Here is a 26,634-nt window from a genome sequence, read left to right as displayed (position 1 = left end):
ACGGACATCTCCTCCCCTCCTCTCATCTGTCCGAGGTGATGACAAATACAAGCACCTGGGGTGGATTGGAGGGCCCGGCGGGGTGCAGAGCATCACGGGAGGCCTATTTGCACTACATAGCAGGGATCGGCTAGCTGTGATTGACGGGTAGATAGAAGTGGAAGCTGTCATGGGGCACCAACTGGCCACGGGCCCTCTGGCAGTGCACAAATGGTCAGTCCACCCCTGGGTGTGGCTGAGCCACACTGTGTCTCACAGCTTGGCTTGGAACTGTACCCACACATGTTCACCCAGCTTGCTATGGGGGCACACGCAGGAAATTGGAAGTGGAGAGCGCCAGCAGAGGAACTAAAGAAGAGGAGGTAAAAAGTATTTACAACCACTTTAAAGGGTAACCCAACGTTCATGGGAAAAATATAGAAAATAAAGAAAATAATTTAGCATATAAAATGTTCACACCAGATACATTGAAATGTATTGTTATTAAAAATGTAATTTCCTTTTCCATTGCCACACTGTAATTTTCTATAAAATTCAATGCAGTATGGCACACAGTTTGTATGCAAAACACCTTCAAAAATGTCACTTGTCTTGCGTCAAGAACTCTGCACTAAGATACAAGTTAAGTTCATGGCATCCTCTGCAACAAAAGTTGCATTTTTGGTGAGGTCCTTTCTAAAGGAATGCAGTAACTGCAACTTTGCTCATCAGAACTCTGAAAATACATTAGCTGAATATAATGAATTGGTCCCATTCAAAACCACTGTGTACAAGACATGATCTAAGAAAAAATAGCTATTTCATTAGAGCAAAAACAGATCGAAATCTATTAAAATCCTCACATTGTACATTTTTTACCCAGAAGAGATTTGTAAAGGCTGTTATATTTAAAAAGAATAAAACATACCTGCTCTGTGCAGTGGTTTTGCACAGAGCAGCCCCAAGCCTGCTCTTCTAAGGCCTCCCACTGGCGCTCCTGGCCCCTCCCTGCTGCCAAGTGCCCCCAGAGAAAGCAGCGTGCTATGCTGTCACCCAAGCAGACTTGCTTCTGAGCTGCTGCTTTGCATGTCCATTCACACAGAGCCGTGGCTTGGCCCCGCCCACTCTCCCCTCATTAGCTCACTGGCTGTGATTGACAGCAGCGGAAAACAGTGGCTCTGCTGCACAGAGAAGTTTTTTTTACCATCATGCATATAATGCATGAAGTTAAAAAACCTTGAACTTATAGAACCACTTTAAAGTGGTTCTAAAAGTTAAACTGTTTTACCTTAAAGTTTCCCTTTTTATTTTAGCTAACCTAGAAACGGTTATTTTAGCTGTCATCCTAGCAACAGTCTATCAGTCCCTATGAAGGACATCCCTGTATGTAAGGACCCAGTAAATAAGAGGCTAGAAACCCTTCGCAGGTCCTGCCCAGCAACCTGCATTGGGACTGTGTCTATGTCCCAGGAGTCTTTATCTTTCTATCCTTCAGAAGCTGGAGCTCATGCCTGTAACCCTACCCTATTGTGTTGAGGGGCTGGCAAATATTGTATGCCAAATAACCAAAATGAACCATGTTTTGGTACACGTGCAGTACTCTTTGGCTCAAATGTTGGTTTGCAGTTCATCAGTGCTAGAACTCTCCTTGTGTAGTCCCTTTGATAGGGAACCCATTATTGTCGAATCCCTGGATAGTTTTTATTAAGTAGGTCACATAGAGGAAAGGTACACTTTTGTGTCAGGAAAAATTTAAGATAAAATCTTCTGAGGCTCCTTTTCTACTCTACTCTTTCAGGCCTCCAAGGCAAAAACCAGGAACCCAGTTTTGCCATAATTTCCAGACCCCTAAGTCCACTAAATCCACAAGTTCTCACAATGAGAAGACACCCCCACTTGTCAGAGTGGGAGTATATATGTTGGTCTTTGCAGCCCTCTGGTCCATGAACATTTCAGACTTTTGAAAGTTGGTACTACTCAGCCATTCCACCTCTTCTTCCAATCAAGCATGGTTGGGTGCACAGGCTGTGTTTCTCTTTAAAGCCAAGCTTCAGTCGTCTTTGTGTTTATTAACCACTACAGACCCGCGCTATAGCCGAATGACGGCTTCAGCGCGGATCTGAATATCCAACAGGCCGTCAATTGACGGCCGCCCCTTTGGGCGTTCCCCGCGCGCGCTCCAGAGCGCGCTGCGGGGAAACTCTGTGTTGGCCGTGTCACTTGGACACAGCCAATCACAGATCGCCGCGAACGGCCAATCAGAGTGGCCGTTTGCGATGCGATCTGTGCGGCCAATGAGAGATGATCTCATATGTAAACATATGAGATCATCTCTCATTGCCGGCTCACACAGAGACAGCGTCCTGTCTCTGGAGAGGAGAGCGATCTGTGTCCCTTGTACATAGGGACACAGATCGGTCACCCCCCCCCCAGTCACCCCCCTCCACCTACAGTTAGAACACTATATAGGGAACATGTTTAACCCCTTCCTCACCCCCCTAGTGTTAACCCCTTCAATGCCAGTCACATTTATACAGCAATTAGTGCATTTTTATAGCACTGATCGCAGTATAAATGTGAATGGCGACAAAAATGTTTCAAAAGTGTCCGATGTGTCCGCCATAACGTCGCAGTCCCAATAAAAATCGCAGATCGCCACCATTACTAGTAAAAAAAAAAAATAATAAAAAAATAATAATTCTGTCCCCTATATTGTAGGCGCTATAACTTTTGCGCAAACCAGTCGCTTATTGCGATTTTTTTTTTTTTTTTTTTTTACCAAAAATATGTAGAAGAATACGTATCGCCCCAAACTGAGAAAAAAAAATGTGTTTTTTTTAAAAAATTGGGATATTTATTATAGCAACAAGTAAAAAATATTGTAATTTTTTTCAAAATTGTCGCTCTTTTTTGTTTATAGCGCAAAAAATAAAAACCGCACAGGCGATCAAATACCACCAAAAGAAAGCTCTACTTGTGGGAAAAAAAGGACGTCAATTTTGTTTGGGAGCCATGTCGCACGACCGCGCAATTGTCAGTTAAAGCGACGCAGTGCCGGAAGCTGAAATTTCACCTGGGCAGGAGGGGGGTATATGTGCCCAGTAAGCAAGTGGTTAAAAGTCAGCAGTTACAAAAACTGTAGTTGCTGACTTTTAATAAACACTCACTCACCTGTCCCAGGATCCAGCAATGTGGTCAACAGAACCATTGCTTTTCTCCCTCTCCTCTCTCCGGAGCCGGCATTTCAACTGTAGGTAGCTGGCTGTGACTGCTTGCAGCTTCACAGCCAGGTGTGGCTGCTGAATGGTCTGGCAGTCTAGAAAAGAGAGCAGCTGCTACCAGGTACCCGCCTCTCCCCCCCAAAAAATGACATGCCAAGGGGGGGTGCTTAAAGCAGAACTTACCCTTTTGGGTGGAGCTTTGCTATAAGCAGTTTCACAGTCGTCCGCAAATGCCAGCACTCACCATTGTCTAAAATAAAAAAAAAAAAAATATATCTAGTAATATACAGTACAGTTGTGCTCCAAACTGTCCTATCCAGAGGCTACAAACTAGAAATTCGGTCTCTCCGTCCACCTATCTCTATGTTGTCACTTACTAGTGTCCCTGCAAAGATTGGTAGATATTCATGCTACTCTGGTGCAGTTCCTCGATCAATGTGTCAAAGCCGTTTCTACTCAAATCTGTTGACCTTTCCCAAGGCCAAAGCTGGCATCCAATCCATCCTGGATCTAAAGGTTCTGAATACCACCTTCTGGATGCAAGAGTTCTGCATTGAATTCCCTCCATCTGGGAGGCCTCTTGGGCTCTGTGGACTTCAAGGATGCCTACTTGATGGTCCAGCCTTCCCAGTTTGTTGTCCTTCAATTTGGCCTGTCCATTTGGCCCCCAGGTCTTCGCCAAGGTGCTAACCCCTGTTCTTGCTTTGCTCTCAGGGAATCCCTATAGAGGGACATCTGGACAACCTTCTGAGGGAAAAAAAATCTGTTCTGTGTAAGCCAACATCCAAGAGAATGTGCAGGTCCTTAGGAGATTTGGGTAGATTTTAAATCTCTAGAAATCAGCCTTGGAATAGTTTTATCGCTTGGAGTATCTGGGTCTGATTCTGAATAGAACCATGTCCAAGGTCTTCTTTCCTCTAGACCCCTGGACAAACTCTACATTTGGACTCGCTGGTCCAAGAGCCAAACAACCATCTACTTTTGCCTGAGGGTTCTGTGCTCAATAGTAGCTTCCTTCAAGGCAGTTCCATGTGCCCAATTTTACTCCAGACCATTGCATCTCAACATTTAGGCAGAGTGGGACAAAATGGTGCAGTCTTTGGACCATTTCATACACATGACTAGCAAAATCAGCCTTCCCCCGTCATGGTGGGAGATGACAGTGCTGGAGTCAGAAAAATTGTTCCTCACATGGGTTTGGAAACCCCTTAAAGCGCCCGGAGGAGATGACTTTAAGGGGTTGATGCAGTCTCTTAGCATTTCCTCAGACACTTTGCAAACTATTGATGTTAATATTATGACTGGACTCCCCTGGTATGCATATTCCCTTTTTTGAATATTGGAACCACATTTGTGCTACGACAAAGAGTCTGTACCTTCGCTGTCAAAGTTTAAATTGGGGCATTTTTTTTTTTTTTTACAGAGATTATAATACCTGTCAGGTTTTTATTGTTGCCTGTGTCCTCATTGGTGAGATCCACCAATTCTGAATTGTTCCTAGAACAGGAATATTGGGGAAATCTTCAACGGGTACACTTGTTCTGGTTATCCTGATTGCCAAAGTGCACCTTGGCACACTGCAACGCTAATGGGAAAATGTTTTGTGAACTGATGAAACAAAAGTTGAATTGTTTGGGAAGAATATTCAGCACTATGTATGGTGCAAAAAGGGGAACAGCTCATCGGCATCATCCCAATAGTGAAGTATGTTGAAGGGAACGTTATGATTCAGACTTGCTTCTCTTCCTCATTGCCTTGGCCACTTGCTAACATGGATGCGAAAATTAGTTTCCCCAGCTTACCAAAATATCCTACATGATAATGTCAGGGTGGCTGTCTGCCAGCTGAAGCTTAGTATAGTATATGCAGCAGGACCATGACCCTAAGCATTGAAGAAAATGCGCCTTTTTGGAGTGGCCCAGTAAGAGCCTAGACAATTCACACCAGAAATCCTACAAATGTGTCTGAGCTGAAGCAGCCTGTAAAGAGGAATGACCATGGTCAAAAATTATTACTGAACGCTGTGCAGCTCTCAATGGGTTTGCATACTTTTTCTTGGATCTGTACATGAAGCAGGATGTGCATTGGTTTGCATTACCACTCATGGAAGACATTGTTGACATTGTTTTTTATTTTTATATATATATATATATATATATATATATATATATATATATATATATATATATTACAGCACAGTGCCCAGTCATTATCACAATGCCTAGCAGTTATGACAACATGCCCAGTAGCATGATATCACAATGGTCAGTGGTTATCACATTGCCCAAACAGTGCCCCAGAAGTACATCTTTCAGAATCTCCACGCACCAGCTCACACCCAGCAGACCATGCAGATAGACGGGTATCCCTGAACTTTCCTTCTTCAGTGATGATCTTACCTTATTTTCTCAGCCTCCACATTTTCCCCCAGCCTGCACTCACCCTAGGATCTCCACAGTGTTCTATGGGCCCCCACCCCACACATATACAGATCCCTTGCACCTGCCCTGAAGTTTCCTCTCATGGGCCAGTGTACCACCCTTATTCTTATTCCCTGGCTTTAACTTGGCTGTTAAAAAAAAAAAAAAAGATCCTGAGGGACAGGGGTCTGTCAGATTTGGTTATGGAAATTGAATTGAAGCGTACCATTGCTCCTGGAAAGAATATTTTCTTAGTGTGAAATGAGGAAATTAATTCCAGGAAGTTCTCTGTGGGACGAATCCTGTGTTTTTTTCAGTCTGGTCTAGGTCAGTGTTTTGCCTTTGAATACCATTAAGGACTAAATCTCGGCCTTGGTGGTTATTTTTCAGAGACCGCTGGTCCTTTACTGCCTAGCGAAAAAGGGGTCTCAATATGGTTCCATCAGTTCTTCAGAAACTGCCCTTTGAACATTTCAATGATATTGCTTTGCCTACCCTTACTCTAAAGGTTGCCTTTCTTGTTGTTATTACTTTGGAGAGGTGAGTCTCTCTAAGTTGGTGGCCTTAACCTGTAAATAACCCTGCCTTGTGCTAAGACAGGGTTGTTTTGAGGCTCAAAGCCTCATTTCTTGCCAAGGTGGTTTCTTCCTTTCACATTAACCAGGACCTGGTTCTACCATCTCCCTGCACTACTTAAAAGCATCCTAAGGAGTATTCTCACAATTGTCTAGATGTGGTACCCACTGTTCATGAGTGTCTCTCTGCTACTGCTCCCTTTCAACTGTCCGAGTTGTTTTTTTGTCATTCACAGTGGTCTTTATAGGGGACATACTGCTTTTCATTCCACTATTCTGAGGTGGATTTTACAAGTCTTTAATCAGGTGTATGACCACAAAGCCAAGATTCCATATTTACCTATCAAAATGCCCTTCACCAGATCAGTAAGTACTTCTTGCAGGCATCTTTCTCAGATTTGTAAGGTGACTGCCAGGTCTCCTATTCGAGCGTTCATTACGTTTTACCAGCTTGATATTCAGGCCTTGGCTGAATTCAGCTTCAATCGTAAGGTACGGTATTGCTCTTGCAAACACCCCCCATTGACCTGTTGGTTTTGTGAGCTGTTAACCTTGCATTTGCTGTGTTGCCCACCCCTCACCCTTTTTGGGCATCCCAATGTACCTGAATTTGGACGACCCAATGTACATCATGTGTCCCTTGGTGTACTCCAGGAAAATAATTTTACAAGTTAAAAATCCTATTTTTATCACCTTGGAATTCCAAAGATTTATATTTTAAATTATTTGTGGTTCTCTATTGGCAGCCCACAGTGGTAATGTCTGTGTCCAGTTTGCAGAAGCCCTTATTTATTAGCACAATGCAGCCACTGTGTACTTGGGTGATACTGAGTGGGCTGGTTGTAGCCTTTTTGTTTTCCTAAACTCATGCATTACTACTCTACAGTAAGACATCTTGGCAGAAGACAATCCTTTGAAGAAATAACATTGAGAATACATATTCATTAAAAAAAATTAATTCAATTCCAGTTCAGCTTTTTTGCTATTAAATTATTGAATTTAATTACAGAAAATAGCCAACACTGATCAATGTCATAGCACTTTTAGAAAGTGTGCTGCAATAACTGAAACCTGTCTTTTTTTAACCAGTGCCTTTCTATGCATAGCCAACACAAACTTCTAGTTAAAGTTTACCCCAGTTTTCAATTGCTACATTAACTAGATTCTATTCATGTAATGTTTTTTTTTTTTCAAAGCCCATATTTGTAATCCACAAATGAATCAAGAATAAATTCTAACATTGCTGTTGCCTCTGCTTCCTCAGGAATGGTACCAAGAACATGCCCGGTCGCTGGCAAGGAAAATTGTGGAGTTGCAGCCTACGCAGGGAGTGCTTCGACCTCGTTCCAGTACTGTTAACTAAGCATGTTCTCCACCTACTACTTGTATGACTATGCAATTTTAACTGTGCTCTGAGAGCTAGTAACAAAAAATCTAAGCCAGGGGTGTGTAATGAGACATGTCTCCAGTGGCAGCCTTCCACTCTCGTGTGTTCGAAGAATCATTAAAGGCTAATTCCACCTTTTGCGCCATGTTACACCTATATTTAAAATGTAACGTGTGAATTGGACCCCCCAATCTCCAGTGACGGCATGCCAGGGGTTCTCCTCCACTCAGCTGCTGCCACCCTGGCTATGCGGGGGTTCCACCCGCAAACCCAAGTAAATTAATTAAAAGTCCCATCTGCCTCCGTGGTAGACAGATCATTCGAAGGACAAATTAACAAACATAATTCAATATGAATCATAATCATGACTTATAAAGGGTTTATAGGGACAGATTAAATTATTGCTAGCTTTACAAACAGGTCACATAGGCTTTGATTTGTTTGGTAGATTTTACTTTTCTGTCATAATCCTACAAAATATATCGACCCTTTATAGCACAAGGGCATTCTCCCACTGAAGACAATCAGACCTAGCCTTGTGTGCTCCTGTGTTGGTCCCTACTCCAATCCCAATATCTAGCTCTCTCCAGCAGTGAGATGAAGCACGTCTATATACAGATGCCTATATTTGTAACATGTTAATAAATTTCTTTTATAATAACTTTTAATTTGTCATTTCAATTTATTTGATTCATGAAACACAATCTGTGTTATGGTAGTTTGATTTATAATTAGAAGCATTTATTAGTAAATTCTGCTGCTGCGGTGTATGAAAATCAAATTTTGGGTTGTCCCCAGGAAAGTAATAGAGGGGACATCTTCCAATGAGGACACTAGTTTTAGTGACCTTGGTGACAACCATGGATTCACTCACTTTGGAGGAATTTCCTTTCACTTCCTGTTTTGGCTTTGGGACAGGAAGTAAAGGGAAATCTTTCCAATGGGACACAGATGCCCAAAAACATAAAAAATAAAATAACAGGGGTTATAATCCCCTTTATTTTATATAAAATCAAAAAAAGTTCTGCTTTATTAGCTTTCGGCCTATTGTAATAATATAGCCAGGCGCAGGCACTGCTATCCTGTTTGGATCTCATGACGTCCGCTCACTTCAGTATGTGCCCTGGGGCTGCACAGTGCTGCAATCTGTGACCTGCTGTGTCCACCAGACACAATGGAACACAGATCGCTTTACCGGGTTGCTGTGTGCAGCCCTGGTACTGTGTGGCCGCTGTGACCATGAGCAATCACGTCAGTTGTAAACCCTGGCTTTCATTCATAGTAATTTGTGTACTATTGTGAATTTGGTCACAGTGATCACATGGCACAGGGACAGTCACATCAGATCTGTACCATGTGATAGCTGTACAACTATACATAATGGCATATGAATGGATGCAATTAACCGCTTCCCGACCGCCGCACGAGGATATACGTTGACAGAATGGCACGGCTGCGGAAATGGGCATATATATATATACATAGACGTACGTCCCCTTTAATTTTGCGAGCCATGTGGTTGCGCATTCCGCCACACTCGCGACCCTGACGCAAGCTCCATGCCCATAGGATTGCGCGGACTCAATGTCCACCGGTGTCCCGCGAGCCACAGAGCTGAAGAACGGAGAGTTGTGTAAACACAACATCTCCCCGTCCTTCCCCTGACATGTCACTGATTGTCTGTTCCCTGTCATCGGGAACAGCGATCAGTGACGTGTCACGCCCCCTAACAGAAGCACTCCCTAGGACACAGTTAACCCCATTCAGCGCCCCCTACAGGTTAACACCTTCACTGCCAGTGTAATCAGTGCATTTTTATAGCACTGATCGCTGTAAAAATTACAATGGTCCCAAAATGTTGTCCAATGTGTCCGCCATACTGTCGCAGTCACGATAAAAATCGCTTATCGCCGCCATTACTAATAATAAAATAAATTATTAATAAAAATGCCATAAAACTATCCTCTATTTTGTAGATGCTATAACTTTTGCGCAAACCAATCAATAAACGCTTATTGTGATTATTTTTTTATTTTTTTTTACCAAAAATGTGTAGAATACGTATTGGCCTAAACTGAGGCAAAACATTTTTTTTTATATATCTTTGGGGATATTTATTATAGCAAAAAGTAAAAAATATTGAATTTTTTTCAAAATTGTCGCTCTATTTTTGTTTATAGCACAAAAAATAAAAACCGCAGAGGTGATCAAATACCACCAAAAGAAAGCTCTATTTGTGGGGGAAAAAATTTCAATTTTGTTTGGGAGCCACGTCGCACAATTGTCAGTTAAAGCGACACCGTGCCGAATCGCAAAAAGTGGCCTGGTTTTGGCCAGCAAAATGGTCGGGGGCTTAAGGAGTTAACAGTGCAAAAATGGTTGCTTATACAGTGATCATCGCTGTAAAAAATAAATCATAGTGTATAAAAACTAAAATAATTCCTGATCATCTCCCCAGAGCAATACATTATCACTATGGTATAACAATATGTAAAAGAAATTGTAGAAACCAGTAAAAGAAAAATGATTTAAAAAAAATAAATATACAAATGTCTTCAGTTTCAAAAAATCTGTGACTGTTAATTTCAACTTCCAAAAAATGTAATACCTTGGGGTGTGTACTTTCCAAAAAGTGGTTATTTGGAGTATTAGTACTGTCCTGGCATTTAAGGGCCTCAATAAATGACATAGGTCGTCTGTAAATCAGGTTTGATCAACTTTAAAATATTCCATAGATTCTAGACTCAATCACTTTTTTGTCAATTTTCTTTTTTGGTTTTATATAGCAAAAAAAAATAAAAACTGTGATTAAATACTACCATAAAAATTCTCTATCTGTCTCAAAAAATTTCATTTCAAAATGCAGTTAGAGTCAAAAGTCACTATTGCATGCAGTGGACTCTACTGCATACTGGGGATGAGGAATTTAGTAAGACTGAAGCAGCCAGCACCTGGAGCAGCTGCGCACAGTAACTATTGTAGCTTCCAACTTAGGCTGGGTTCACACTACTACACTACTTTCATCCTACTTTGCTCTGTGTTCAATGTTTCCCTATGAGAGCGTCTTGTAGCGTCCTACACAAGTCGGTCCGACTTTGAAAATGCTCCCTGTACTACTTTTGGTCCTACATTGATCCTACTTCAGGCCCATTGAATATCATTGAAGTCGGACCAAAGTAGTATCCTGTTCATGAAAGTAGGATGGATGTAGGACCAATGTAGGATAAATGTAGGACCAATGTAGCAGAGCAAAGTAGGATGAAAGTAGTGTAGTAGTGTGAACCCAGCCTTAAGCTTGTTCAGTTGAGCTTTGAAAATCTAATCTAGAGGTTGATTGGTTGCCATGCACAGCTGCTCCAGTCTTAGTAAATTCTTCTCACTGTATTTTGTAGAATGGAACCCATAGGTATTCCCATCAAATTTAACCAGTGGTGGTTAAAGAGAAAATGAACTCTGGGAGCTGTCTCCAAATAGGCAGCCAGAAGGCAAAGGACTAGTCACTAATATTTGCAGTGGCTGTTCTTTTTTCCACTGCTAACTTACCCTGCCTTGTTCTGCACTGTGCAACGCACTTTAAAAAAATCATGGCAGCGCCTTTTTTGTGTGTTTTTAAGAGCATAGACATGCTGGAACACACAAAAAAGTGAGAGGGCTCAGATTCACCTCACGGAGTAAATCATTCCTCAGACTGGTGTGCCCTGGAATTTTGTGCAATTCTAAAGGGTGCCTTGGCTGGAAAAGGGTTGGAAAACATTGGTTTAGGCTACCATATCCATATCAAGCGGTGTTTAAGTGCCCATGGAGGAAAGGTGAAAATTGTAAAAGTATAGTTTATATTTCTTGGTCTTACAACACACAGCATCTTAGAAATTACCATGGGTCATACGCAGCTATCTTCAAGTTATTGGACACTGGAAAACACAGAAGGCCGCAGATAATTCTCACTATATAATCCTTACCAGCTAGCCACAGTTTTGCTAGTGTGCTTGAGTAATGGATCTTTTCTTTCTGATATAAATTTGGCTTATGTGTATGGAGGTTTTTTTTTCTCATGATTTTTCTATCAAACTCCCTGGCTGAGCCCTGTCCCCGAAGACCCCTATAAGGGTATGTTCATCATGAGCGACAAAGCCAGGATTAGGTCTGACCCCTGAATATATCTGTGTGGATGAAATAATAGGAACCTATAGAGTACCACCTTGTCTCAGTTCAGGAAGGCCAAGGATTCTCATTACAAATTTGGGCCCACCTTTTTTTTTCTCCTCTTTTACAAAGTATTTTGGATAAGGGGCCAAGTCGTCTAAGCCTTCTACCTCTGCAAGTGGGTAAGCCACCACTAGCAGTCTAAGCCCATGTAGAAGCACTCCTCTACATAAAGTATTTCCCCTAAATATTGGGCTCAAGGTGGAGGGATGACTTCTAACATTCAGAGACCATTGACTAACCCATGTGTTATACAAATAAGTTCACAAATTGGTAGCCTTGGGGGTGCAAAATAAAGTTTCACAAAGGTTTTTTTTGCCTCTAAGCTGCCCCACTCTCCAGCAGATATCAGTAGGAGAGCAGCATTATGCATTTGCAGCCTTGGCTTTCAGCCTAGTCATGGCTGCTAAGGTGTTTTACTGAGATGGTGCCAGTTGTAGCCACCTTGAGGTTGAGAGGGATACCTTTTATGGGGTACCTGGATGACCTGTTGTATGCAGTCTTTCACTCCAAAGCTGTTCAGGTTGATTTTAAATTCCAAGATGTGATTGCTGATTCCCGCACTTCACCTGGAATAGCTAGGGCTGGTTTTGGATACCAACCAGGCCAAGAGATACTCCTTCCACCAGAAAAACTACAGGTTTGGGTAGTACTGCACACTTGAATGTGGTCATCTATATGCCACTGCATTCCAGTTTTTGGCCCCATGGTAGCGACCTTCGAAACAATTCCTCATGCCAAACAACATACCAGAAAGTTACAGCACAAGATTTTGTCACAGTGGAACAGGTCTCCCGTTTCTCTGGACAGGGTATCCAAGGAAGACAAGGTTTCCAACTAAGTCATCTTTAGTTTGTTTGCTCTGCTCACCCCTGCTACTAGCTGGGAAGTTGTTTGTCTCTCCCTGAGTGGGAAATCGTAACGGCTGCACAGCTGAGAAGGGGATATTTTGTCTCCAGTTCACTGAGGGTTCTTGGGGGAGTGCCCGCTTTCCATCAATGTTCTGGAACTTTATGTGATCAGATGTACTTTGCTTGAGTGTGACACCTTTTCTCTTGGACTTTGCTCTTGTAGTGACACCCTGTGCAGGTGCAGTTAGGCAATGCCACTATAGTGTTGTATAGAAAATAATGGGGCCCGAAAACACAGCTGGAAGTCTTACACCCTCATTTGGGCCGAAAGTCACGTGCTGGCCCTGTCCACAGTACACATACTAGAGGTAGAAAACTGGAAATCAGGCTATCGCTGTCAGAAATTTCTGGATCAGGGATAATTGGCCTTCACCCAGCAGTCTTCCAATGCATCTGCCAGAGATGCAGAACAACAATTGATGTTCTTCAGGCGATTTTGGTGATCCTGGTGGCTCCAGATTGACCACACAGGTCAGGGTACATGGATCTCATTGGTAATGGATGCTCCTTGGCATCTACTGTTTCGAGCAGACCTGTACTCTGAGAGCCTGTTTACCATCCTGCTTTACAGCAGATGGCTTTAACAGTTTGGCTGTTGAAATCCAAGTGCTGAGGAACAGAGGGTTATCAAATGCAGTCGGGCACACCATTCTTAAAGCAGAATTCCTGCCCAATGCTAACTAACCTTAAAAACACCACTTCCCCGCCCCCTCCCTCTGCTACTTATGCTGAATAACCTTTGTAAGAAAAATGTGTATACTTACCTGTTTTCTGCACGCTCCAGTCTGGTCACGTGATCCACTCAGTCAGCGTAGGCTGCAGGGGAGAGGACTGAAGGCTCGACCCATGGCTGGGAAATCTGGGAGAAGTGACGTCGCCCATGGGCTCCCATGTCCCAGCTGTTGCAGATCCCTTGTCTCCCCTGCAGACTCGGCTGACAAACACAGGAACCAGATCATGTGTTGGGACCAGAGCAGGCTGAAAATAGGCAAGTATACACATTTTTCTTACACAGGTTAGTCCGCATAGGTAGTAGGAGGGGGGTAGGGGACAAATTTAAGCCTAGTTAAGGTTAGGCAGGAATCCTAACTTTAGGTGGCCATGTTTCTTAATATTTATGATAGTACTTGAAAGACATATTTTTTATAGTATGCGTTCTTTGGTGTACACCCTTGCTCCTTCTCAGTTACCCATCTGTTGGCTTGGTAATTTTAGGTTACACACCCTCTATTCCATTCCATCTTCATTTTGTGTTTGGCTTTCATAATGTGCAGAACAGTATTATTAGAGTTTATTGACATAAAAATGTATGTTCTTCCAGGAACAATTAATCACAAGCTGAAGATGGGTATTTTGCTTGGCATGACTAATGGTCATTGTTTTTACTGGTGTAAAGTCATTACTCTAAATGATAGGCATATGCTTTAAATAACACTTCAAATGTATTTATGTCAGGTGTTTCATCCATTGCAACACATTCACTGCTATAGTTTAATTCAAAATGTAAGTAGTATGACATCAATGCTGTTAGAGCCATTTAGAACAATACGGCTTTTAAAGAACAAGCCTCGGTGTCTTTAAATCTAAATTCTTTCTTTTCACCAGCAGGTGGTGATAAGGATTTATGCTGTAGAATTGTGTAACTATGCACCGATGTGAGGTCTTTCTCTGTGCCTTGTCTGGAATATTCATGCATTCTGTAATATGGGCGGAACGCCACATAGTCTTGGAAACAGTCCTAGTACCACTAGTTTTTGAGCTTCTCTCCTAAGAAGCCATACATTAATGGGGGAAAAAATGAGTAGGACCTGTAGACTAACAAGGACATTTGTATCTAATAATATGGTATTACATAAGCAAGAAGAATGTTTCTGAGATGGAAACAAAGGGTGGGGTGCTTCAGGCTGATGGAATAATTTATTTTTGACGGTGCTGTTTAAGAATTTATATGCAAATATGTTTCTGAATAGTTACAGCTTTATTTAAATGAAGCAAGCACAATTTTCTACTGTACAACTTTGCTTGTGCTTTATTCTTCCATAAGGAAATATGTTCTACAACAGCACTGTCTCTTTAACCAATATCTCATCACATGAAAGGATTTAAATATGGGTCTGGCCTGTTCTGAAAAAACATACTATGTACAAAGTCAGCTGTTTCCTGTTTATGAATACAGTTCTACACCCTTCATTGTACTGGATTAGCCGTTATGTGAACCAAGAAAGAAGCATATTTTTTCCTGTCTTTGAGATCCAGTATTTTACCAGCTGCTAGTTACATTACTTGTATGTCCCTGAATATCTGGTGAATTGGCCCCAGTCACTGATGCAGGGATTTTATTTGTATCTTGTATATCTTGTATATTGTAAATGTGCAATGGAAAATAATTGGCCCAAAAATGTGCTTCTAAATCTGCACTCATGAAGACAGTGGAAGGGTGGACTCGTAGAACACAAGTGGTTATATCATTTCTTGTATCCATAATTGCAACATGTTACATAGAATTTGCTAAACTTCCTTTCATTCATGCTCTCTGGCCTGATTCACAATTCTATGATGCTTTGTCTCATGGTGCATTGCAATTAGGAACCTGGTTCTTTTTCAATGAACTGTCAACACACTACAATAGACTTGGACCCCTTTCACACTGAGGAGTTTTTCAGGCGGTACAGCGCTAAAAATAGCGCTGCTATCCCGCCTGAAAAACTCCTGCACTGCATACTCAATGTGAAAGCCCGAGGGCTTTCACACTGAGGCGATGCGCTGGCGGGAGAGAAAAAAATCTCCTGCCAGCAGCATCTTTGGAGCGGTGAGAGAAGCGGCGTGTATACCGCTCCTTCCCATTTAAAACAATGGGAAACCGTGGCAATACCGCCCGCAATGTGCCTCTGCAGAGGCGCATTGCGGGCGGTATTAACCCTTTATTGGCCGCTAGCGGGGGTTAATACTGCACCGATAACCGCTGAATCGCGCTGCAAATCCGACGGTATAGCACCGCTATATTAGCGCCGCCGCGCCTCCCGCCGCAGTGTGAAAGGGGCATTAAAGTGGATGTAAACCTAATTCATGAAATTTGGCCTAAGCTCTGTCGTTTTTTTCGTATCTCTCTCAAAAAGCCCCCCTCTGTCTTTTTGCGTCTCAGTTTTTCTGTTATCAGCATGATAACTTATGACAAGTTTTCAGACAACAAAGATAAAACCAGCCTGCATTTTGTGTCTGGGTGGGTGCTATAAATTAGCAGAGAGCTGGTCTATTCATAGCACAGCTCTGCACATTCTTTCCTTCCTTTGCCTATGTGGAGGGGTGCCTTTTCTCCATTCACCTCTCAGGCCCCGTACACACGACCGAGGAACTCGACGTGCCAAACACATCGAGTTCCTCGTCGAGTTCAGTGTGGAAGCCGCCGAGGAACTCGGCGGGCCAACTTTTCCCATTGACTAACGAGAAAATAGAGAACATGTTCTCTTTTCGGCCCGACGAGTTCCTCGTCGGCTTCCTCGCTGAAAAGTGTACACACGACCAAGTTTCTCGCCAGAATCCAGCTCCGACCGAGTTTCTGGCTGAATTCTGCCAAGAAACTCGGTCGTGTGTATGGGGCCTCACACCTTGTATGCCAAAAATCCACACCCAGTGCTAAACGGGAAGAAAAAAAATCTCTAACACTGTATTCACTTTCTAAAGAATATAGCAAACTGAAGACACCAGATTTGCATGTAAAACTTATGCTGGGAGATTTGTTTCATCTCTGTGTATCATCTGAGGTTTTTCACTTCACTGGGTATTTGTGAGGGTTTACATAAACTTTAAATGTATGTGCACCTTTTTTTCCCCAGTGTATTGTGCACGGAGATGTGGGTCCTGTCAGAAGGAGTGTTCATTGGGGTGCCATTTAAAATGAACAAGGTTTGCACATTATTGTATTTTGCAGTAACATTAAGATGGTATATCAGAATATTACTAATACACACTAGAATTGTTATACTAAAGAAGTGCAGATTGCTCACTTACTGAGTGTTAACTCTAAATAAAGTTTGTTTACTTTTGCCAATTAACACTAAACCTTGGCAGGCAGGTTTTGAGTTATCTCTTGGGCTTCTCCTTCTCTGTAGGCGGTTCTGTCAGGGTCCTTAGTGATCACAAAAGGAAGGAGACCCGGATCTGAGTGCGGTGGTCCCCATGAAATCTCAGGAGCACATTTCGCCTCCTCCCTCGAGATTGATAAACACTTTCAGTAGTCCTGGAGTCGTTTGTCTCTCAGGTGGATGCGGCATTGGGCCACAAGCCCTACGCCATCACCCTCATCCTTGGAGCCCAAGTCAGGCTCCGCTGCTGGGGGCTCTACATTTGCTGCAGATGCCAATGATGTATCTCCGGTATCCTCTGATGAGGAGAATGGGTCCTCTGCCTCTGTTGCACAGGAGAGGGCATTGGTCACAGCTGTCATTACTTTCGTATAGGAGACCCCTAAAATTGAAGTCTCTGATGGGGTTCCTGTTCCTTTTTGGTACACAAAAGCCAGGCTAGGTCTACTACGGTTTTTCCTTATCCCGCATGTTTTGACAACTGTGTTTTATAAAGATTAAGAGCTTCAAAGGCGTCTGTTTTTCCCAAACACTTTGCGGTAAACTATCCCTTTGAAGACATGGACCCATCCTCTGGTTGTGTATCCCCCTATTTCTAGGCTCAATAAGGCCATGGTAATTCCGATGCAGGAACAATCTCGTGAATCACCAGGTTTAATCTGTGGCAAAAGTGAAATGAGGTTTATTGGATTAACAGAAAATGCGCAATATGCATCAAAACAAAATTAGACGATAGGTTCAAGGACAGAAGCTGGCATGCAGGCCAAACAGAGGGCGGAGTAACATCATGGCGCCGTAAGGTCTCAGGGCGTCAGCAGCAGCAGCTCATGTTCCTCTCCAGGCGGCTCAGATAAGGAGGATTAGGAGACCAAAACTGCCCTGAAACTGCCCTGAAATGCCGAGAATCCCCATTTGAACTATCCTAGTGAAATTACCTGGTCCGACGGGTAGCGGGAGTGGCTGTGTACAGTGTACGGTGGAACCCGGCAGTGGAGATCCCGTCGCCCTCCGTACGGAGTATCGGAAGCTGGACCTGCATGCCTCCAGTGAGCCCCACGTGACTCGACGGCAGACGCAGTGACGGAGTGACGCGGGTGAGCAAGGAGGTGAGAGCAGAGGGAGCGGGTGCTCTGCAAGGATTGCGGCGTGTATCGTTACAGACGCTGCAGACGCCAGTGTGGACACCAAGCCCGGCTCTGCTGGGAGTAAGGCGGAAGGGAGCGGGTAAAACAGGAGCCTGATAGTCACCCGTAGACGGCCAGCAGAGCGGTTAGATCCCGCTACAGGTTAACCACCCATAGATCTCCATCAGAACGAAGGAAGGGCCCCCCCCTCCCCATATCGCCGGCCGGTGGAAACTACAGGAATAAGAGGGGAGGTGAGTGAAAAGCCAAGTTGCTATGAAATGATATTGCAAGTGACAGTAAACTGAACTGGCTTTGGGACTATCTGTTGTTGTTTTCTATCTTTCTTTTGGCCTCCCAAGTTGACCTGAGCTAATCTGAACCAATATATGGGTGATATTGTCCTGCTGAAGGGGGTTCATCGTGCTTACACCCTACTGTCTCGCTAAAAGGAGTGTACTGGAATGGGCTGGCTATAATCCCACATAAATGTATATCTAAGAATGCCTAGAAATATATAAAGTGGTGGAAAAAAAGAAGGAAAGAAGAGAGAGGAGATCTGGTCCAAGGGGCCAATAGGACTGTTATAATCTAATTAAAATAAGGACTTCAAGATATGAGAGATAAAGTGAGATAAAGTGAGAGAAAACAGTAGCCCCGCGGATACTGGCTTGACCTGAATCCCCCAGAATCCCCCTGGGGGGTCTTGGATTTAAGCTTTCGGAGGCCCCAGTCTCAGGCCCAGCCGATAAGGAACAGTGGGTGAAAGGGACAGTTGAATACGGACACTGAATAAGCACTAAGTTTTGTGTTCCACTTTTCTCCCCGCTCCAATTTTTTTATTTTTTTTGGCTCCAGACACAGGCCTAAAAATAAAGGGGCAGTGTATCAGTCGGGGAGGGGCGGTGAGCTTATCATTGAACGTTATTAAAATCTCCATAAACAGACTGTGGACAAAAGGGTAAAAATGGTTCGAAAGGCCCCAAAAAATGCACAGGGGGGGAGCTCTGGCCGCAGCACAATGAGGTCATACCTTGTGTCTGAAGGACCAGATCAGATACTGGTCAGCCCCAAAGGAGATGGAGATAAGGGCATGCCAGGGACCCCCGGGACACCCGTTAAAAATAAAGGACAAACCGAGGGGGGGACTCCAGGAAGAGAGAAGGAGAAAAACAAGGATCAATCCCCCGCGATAAAAAGCCAAAGTAAAGTACTGAAAACCCCCGAAAATCAACAAATACAATCGAGCTGGCTTCCTGATACTTCTCTCGGAGACACCCGAGCTCCACCAACTAGGCAGGATATGATGGACATGTCAGAAATGATATTACGCCTAGAAAGAACTATTAAAGGTGAAATGGGAGCAACGAGAAGAGATATTCAGAGTGTGCTTCAGAGAGTTGAAGGGATAGAGGAACAATTAGAGGAACATAGAAATGCAATAACGGAATTAAGAGATAGAGCGGACATGGACTGGATAGAAATAAGAAATGCGCGCTATAAACTAGAGGATCAAGAGAACCGTAGTAGACGAAAAAACCTGCGCATAAAAGGCCTCCCAGAAGAAGTCAAAGACCTAGAATTGGGGGAGGTGCTTAGAGGAATATTCAATACAGCTCTAAAAAGGGAGGCGACAGCCCCTATGCATTTTGAGCGGGTCCACAGAATACAAAAATTTTATAACACACAGAGAGATCTACCAAGGGACACCATAGTCAGATTCCTAGAATATAATCAAAAAGAACTGGTATCCCAAACTACAAGGAATTCGGCAACAATGGAGTATAAAGGGGTCAAGTTACTTTTGTTTTCAGATCTCTCGGCAGAGACATTGGCCCGAAAGAGGGCGTTGAAGCCATTAACCAGTCACCTACAATCAAAGGACATACCATATAGATGGGGCTTCCCAGCCTGCTTGTCGGTTAAGAATATGGGGGTCTCAGCAGTTATCCGTTTCCCTGAAGACGTAAAAGAATTTTGCAAAAAGCTGAATATTCAGCCAATGCAAATAGATAACTGGGAAAAGAGGCCTCCCGCGTGGAGAAGATGGAGGGAACAGGAATGGAATAGGGCATAGATTATTTAGGCTTAGGTGGGCCAAAGGGAGAGATCTCTAGAACGCTGGGAGGGGGGGTGGAGGGGGGAAATGGGAGGTTGGGGGTTAGGGATGGTTGGTTGTCAGGTACGTGGAGGGACCGCCCCCTGCTCCTGATCCCCCCCTCTACCCACTCTCTCTGTAACAATGGCCTGTAGTAAGGTTAATACTCAGAGAGAGAATAGGGGATGCCGCCTGGGGAGGGGGGAAACAGGAGCTGACATGCTGTCCCTGGACCAGGACCCGTCCTGTTATAGACGGGGCCTGGAAAGTGGGGGGTCATAGTAGACGTCCCGAGGAAAGGCTATCTCGGCAAGCGGCCTGGATGGGCACTAACCGAGTGAGTCTTAGCATTGAGGTTCAATGCGTTGGGGGGGGGGGTTGGAGAGGGGGGGGGGGTATATGTCTTGTATGTGGTCTCGAGGTACTCCGATTAAGATGTGTGTGTTTAAAAGAACGAGCCTGAAGTTAAATCAGGAATATGGTTCGGTTGTTCTACAGCTGGAGAAAAGGTCTAGAGTCTCTCATGTCCTGTGGGGATATGATCTCCGAACCTCATTAAGGGGGGAACAAGTGAAAAATGATAAATGGGTGTTTTAAAAATGGTCACGTACAATGTACGAGGATTAAATAACCCCAGCAAGCGGTATCAGGTGCTACAGGAGATGAAGAGACTCTCGGCCAACATAGTATTCCTCCAGGAAACCCACCTAAAAATAACCTCTAAAACTAGATTAAATTCTAAGGAATTCCCCACATGGATTCATAGCTATTCCCCTAATAAAAGAGCAAAGGGAGTCGCAATAGGGGTCGATAGAAACATACGGTTTTCCCTAGAAGCTACAGAAATAGACCCCGAAGGAAGATACTTGTTTGTCAAAGGTACTATTCTGAATATAAGATATACATTGGTAAATGTGTATTGTCCTAATGTAAGGCCGGCTGTATACCTGAGAAAAATTTTGAATAAACTAGAGGGTTTTAGAGAAGGGATGGTGATCCTGGCAGGCGATCTAAACTTTGTGTTTGATCCATTACTAGACACTCAACCCATCTCATTGAGATCGGAAGGGAAATATCTTAGAATGGTTAAACATAAATTACATCAAATGCAGATGGTGGAAGCCTGGAGAATCATCCACCCAAAAGATAAAGACTACACATATTTCTCAGTGGTTCATGGGTCATACTCAAGGATTGACCATGTCCTACTAGACCATCGGCTGCTTGAAGGACTGATTAGGATGGAAATAAAATCTATAACACTGTCTGACCACGCTCCAGTGGTAATGTCCTTAGACTCAGGTGAGATCCCGGCTGGGCATCCAGTGTGGAGATTGGATGAATCCCTGATAAATAATATCAAGACAGCCGATGGTCTAGAAAAGGACATAGGTACATTCTTCAAAGAAAACGATATTGAAAACATCGCACCAGCCACGCTTTGGGAAACGCACAAGGCATTTATAAGAGGAAGGTTGATTGCAGAAAAGGTTAAGAGGAGGAAGATTAGGCAGGCACGGAAAAAAACACTATTAGAAGAAATCCAGGCCCTTGAACGGGAGCATAAAGTAGTACAGGAAGAACAGGTCCTAAGGGTTCTAACTAGCAAGAGAGAAGAGCTCCGTGACCTCCTTGAGCAGGAAACGAAATGGATTTTTAACAATGTGAACAACAAATTTTATGCCCTTGGTAATAAACCGGGGAGACTGTTGGCAAGGACCATAAAACCAAGAAACATACAGAACTCTATCCTGAAAATAAAAGATAGAAATGGAGAAATGAGACATTCTACTAGTGAGATAACTAAAATATTTTATGATTATTACCAAAACCTATATAATGTCAACAAGGGGCAAGGGGATATAGAAGTTCAGAATAGAAGGGGGAAAATTAAACAATATCTAGAAAAGATTAAGACCCCTGGCCTAGCAGAGGAAGTAATAAATGACTTAGAAAAAGAAATAACAAAAGAGGAAATAAATCAAGTGATTAAGAGTATCAAAATGGGGAAGAGCCCCGGCCCTGACGGGTTTACATCATTATATTATAAAAGGTTTGGGGGGATACTGGTACCATTTTTCCAGAAGTACATGAACTCAATAGGGGGAGGTATGGCAATGCGTAAGGAGGCTCTGAATGCTCACATAACTTTGATAGGGAAGGAAGATAAGGACCCCTCCTTGTGTGCCAGCTATAGGCCGATTTCTTTAATAAATGTGGATATAAAAATTTATTCAAAAATTCTTGCTGAGAGGATAAGACCGCTCTTAATAGGCCTTATAGATAATGATCAAGCAGGGTTTGTACCCGGGAGAGAAACGAGAGAAAACATTTTAAGAGTCATATTTTTGTTACAGAAAGCCAAAAAGAACAAAGAACCAGTAGTATTCCTGTCATTAGATGCCGAAAAGGCGTTTGACAGGTTAGAATGGGAATTTATGTTAGCAAACCTATCCCATATAGGATTTGGTTCAAGTATGCTCAGGTGGATAGGGGCTCTTTATTCGGAACCTTCTGCTCAGGTGAGGGTGAACGGCACCCTATCGGATAGCTTTTCACTGGGTAATGGGACCCGGCAGGGGTGTCCGCTTTCGCCTCTCCTATTCGTCCTTTCATTGGAGCCTTTACTGGAAACAATCCGGATGAATCAGGATATAGAAGGGATAAAACTAGAGAGAAGGGAGCATAAGATATCCGCATTTGCGGATGACATGATGCTATTCGTATCGAACCCCAGGGAGACACTGCCTAAAATAATGATGGAATATGAACTGTATGGGGAGATCTCTAATCTTAAAATTAATAAAGATAAAACGGAGATATTAAGTATATCATTAAGCCCACAGGATCGTAGGGAACTTGAGGGGCTATATCCATTTAAATGGAAGCAAAGGAGGATGAAATATTTAGGTGTATACTTGTCCAGCATGGAAAGATATTTCTATGAGGACAATTATATACTATTATTGAATAAAGTAAGATCAGATTTAAAGGGATATAGTATAGACAGAGTATCATGGTGGGGAAGGGTGAGTACTATAAAAATGATGATTTTGCCGAAAGTTCTTTATATCTTTCAAACACTCCCTATAAAAATTCCAGAAACATATTTTAAAATCTTGGAAAAGATAATAGGAGGTTTCATATGGAGGGGTAAAAAGCCGCGTATAGCAGTTGAGACTCTGATTAGACCTAAAGAGGAAGGAGGAATACAGATGCCGGATTTCAGAAGGTACTATGAGGCAGCGGTAATGAGGAGGATTACAGACTGGGTGCAGGGTGAGGGTGGAAGCAAAAAAAAATGGGTAGAAGTTGAAGAAAGTCTAAGTAAAAAAGAGCTAGGGAATATAATATGGGTACCGAGGCAATATAGGGGTTTACCCCTGGATACGCCTGTAATAACAAAAGAAACTTTTAGAATATGGGATAAGGTTTGTAAGAAAAATAAATTGCCCTATAATAGCCCGCTGCTGCCATTAACAGGAACGGACTACTTCCCACCGGGTAAGGAGGGGGGATGGTACCGGAGGTGGTCAACCTCAGATACCCCAAGATTGAAGGATCTATTAAAAGGAAATGAAGTTTGTTCGGTGGGAGAACTCCAAGAGAAATATGGACAGTACCCAGGGGACAGGTGGAGACACAGACAAGTCCAACATTTTGTTAGCACTCTGGCGAAGCCCTTGCGAGCTATGAATGAATTAAATCAATGGGAAAAACTTATGACCCAAGGGGAATCTGGGAAAGGGGGAATATCAAATATCTACAAGATGTTGACAACCAAGATAGATTTAGGGAAATTGAAAATAATAGAAAGCTGGGAAAAAGAACTTAACCAAACCATATCCAATAAGAAGAAGAGACGGGTATTAGAATATGTCCAGGCTACTACGATGGATGCAAAAGTAAAAGAAACTAATTATAAGTTACTCACTAAATGGTACTATGTACCGATTAAATTGCATAGAATAAATAGTGAGGCCTCCCCCTTATGCTGGAGAGAGTGTGGGATGGAGGGAACACATGCCCACATATGGTGGCAATGCCCCCTCATACAGGTATATTGGCGGGAGATATTAGGATTGATAAAAAAAATCAGCGGATATGCGATAAGATATGACCCATGGGAATGTTTGTTTCACACTACAAGTATGTCCAGGAAAAAGTATAGAGGTTCCTTGGTCCCGTTTCTTTTGAACGGAGCCAAGGCACTAATACCTAGGAACTGGAGGGAAAAAAAAGCACCCACGATAGGGGAATGGCTCCAAGAAATTGATAAAATGAAAGTGATGGAGGAGCTGTGGTCCTTTAAGGCAGAGTCTGGGCTAAGATATGAAATGATCTGGAGGAGATGGAGGGATTTCAGGGCTGGGGGGAGGGGGGGGAAGGGGGGGGAGGAGAGTCTGGAGGGGAATAGGGGAGACCGTTGGTGGGAAACCTCCTGTTCCCCCCCTCTTTTTTGTTTTTCCCCCCTTTTTTCCTTTTTTTATTTTTTTTATTTTTTATTTTTTTTTTTCTCTCTCTTTTCCCCTTTTATTTTTTTTCATATATTTAAGTAAATACACAATAAGGGGAATTAACCCCTTAACTCTCCACTAGTATTTTAGATGAACTCCCTTTTCTTCACAATCCCATCGTGTTTTGGCGCACTTAAGTAAATATACATTAAGGGGAATTAACCCCTACTCCTCACCATATTTTAGTAAGATTTCGTGTTTTTTATTTTTTTTAGAAGTAACTGTTTTTAGTTTATTTGTTTTCTTATGAAGTAGTATATATTTTTTTTTTTTTTTTTTTTTTGTCTCTTCTCTTTTCTTTCTTTGTTTATGTACACCTAAGTAAATACACAATAAGGGGAATTAACCCCTATAGTTTAACCATTTTTCCTTTTTCTCCTCTTCTTGTTCTTCATAAATTCACTCTTGTTATTATATATTTAAGTAAATACACAATTAGGGGAATTAACCCCTACATATCTCACTATATTTAGTAGGACTTAATGTTTCTCATTTGGTCTTCACAGGGGAAAGTGTTCCCCCAATTTTTTTTTTTTTTTTTTTTTTTTTTTTTTCCCCTTTTATTTTTTTTTATATTTAAGTAAATACACAATAAGGGGAATCAACCCCTCTACTTTTCACTAGTATTTTAGATGAACTCCCTTTTTTCACAATCCCATCGTGTTTTGGCGCACTTAAGTAAATATACATTAAGGGGAATTAACCCCTACTCCTCACCATATTTCAGTAGGATTTCGTGTTTTTTATTTTTTTAGAAGAAACTGCTTTTAGTTTATTTTCTTTTTTATGGGGTAGTATATATTTAAATTTTTTTTTTTTTTTTTTTTTTTTTTTTTGTACACCTAAGTAAATACACAATAAGGGGAATTAACCCCTATAGTTTAATCATCTTTCCCTTTTTCTTCTCTTCTTGTTCTTCATAATTCACTCTTGTTATTATATATTTAAGTAAATACACAATTAGGGGAATTAACCCCTACACATCTCACTATATTTTAGAGGGACTTTTTTTTATTTTATTTTTTATTTTATTTTTTCCTCTCTCCTCCCTCTCCCTCTCGTTCTGTCTCTCCACCCTCCCGCTGTTTCCTCTTTCTTTCTCTCTTTCCCTATGTCCCTCCCCCCCCCCCCCCCCCCCTGTGGGTATTGGCATCTCCCATGGAGATGGAAAGGGAAGGATCGGCCCTGGGGCAGAATGTGATGGAGATATCCAGTAGTAGAATGTAGTAGTGGTAGAAGAAGACACAGTGTTTATATTTGTCCTTTCTTCTTTTTTTTAATCGAAGGGGTACATACCGAGACCTTAGATGTTAGTCTGTATATATTGATTTTATGTTGTATTGATTGTATTGTATTGTGAAAAAAAAAACGAATAAAAGTATTTGATAAAAAAAAATAAAAAATTAGACAGGTGCATAAATTTGGGCACCCTTGTCATTTTGTTGATTTGAATACCTGTAGCTACTTGGCACTGATTTATTGGAGAACACCGTTGGTTTGGTGAGCTCATTAAACCTTGAACTTCATAGACAGGTGCATCCAATCATGAGAAAAGGTATTTAAGGTGGCCAATTGCTTTTCTTTTTATAATATATAAATATATATATATATATATATATATATATATAATATATATATATATATATAATATTTATAAAAAGAAAAAAAAAGGTGGCCAATTGCAAGTTGTTGTTCTCTTTGAATTTCCTCTGAAGAGTGGCAACATGGGGGCCTCAAAACAACTCTCAAATGACCTGAAAATAAAGGATGTTCTACATTATGGTTTAGGGGAATGCTACAAAAAGTTATTGCAGAGATCTAAGCTGTCAGTGTCCACTGTGAGGAACATAGTGAGGAAATAGAAGACCACAGGCACAGTTCTTGTTAAGGCCAGAAGTGGCAGGCAACATAAAATATCGGAGAGGCGAAGGATGGTGAGAACGGTCAAAAACAGCCCACAGACCACCTCCAAAGACCTACAACATCAACTTGCTGCAGATGGTGTCACTGTGCATCCTTCAACAATTCAGCACACTTTGCACAGGGAGAAGCTGTATGAGAGAGTAATGCGAAAAGCCTTTTCTGCACACACGCCACAAACTGAGTTGCTTGAGGTA

At 42.3% G+C, this 26,634-nt stretch overlaps 1 protein-coding gene across 1 annotated transcript in view; it reads left to right on the top strand.

The window, feature by feature from the left end:
* Nucleotides 1-8,250, top strand: part of TPCN1 (two pore segment channel 1) — a 138,708-nt gene extending 130,458 nt beyond the window's left edge. The window contains exon 28 of the mRNA XM_040351920.1: nt 7,460-8,250. Coding sequence (XP_040207854.1) covers nt 7,460-7,558 — 99 coding nt within the window. The 3' untranslated portion in view covers nt 7,559-8,250. The remainder of the gene's footprint in view (nt 1-7,459) is intronic.
* The last annotated feature ends 18,384 nt before the right edge of the window (nt 8,251-26,634 follow it).

Source organism: Rana temporaria, chromosome 1 (genome assembly GCF_905171775.1).
Source record: "Rana temporaria chromosome 1, aRanTem1.1, whole genome shotgun sequence".
Lineage (NCBI taxonomy): Eukaryota > Metazoa > Chordata > Amphibia > Anura > Ranidae > Rana > Rana temporaria.
This window is presented reverse-complemented; position numbering and strand designations above follow the sequence as displayed.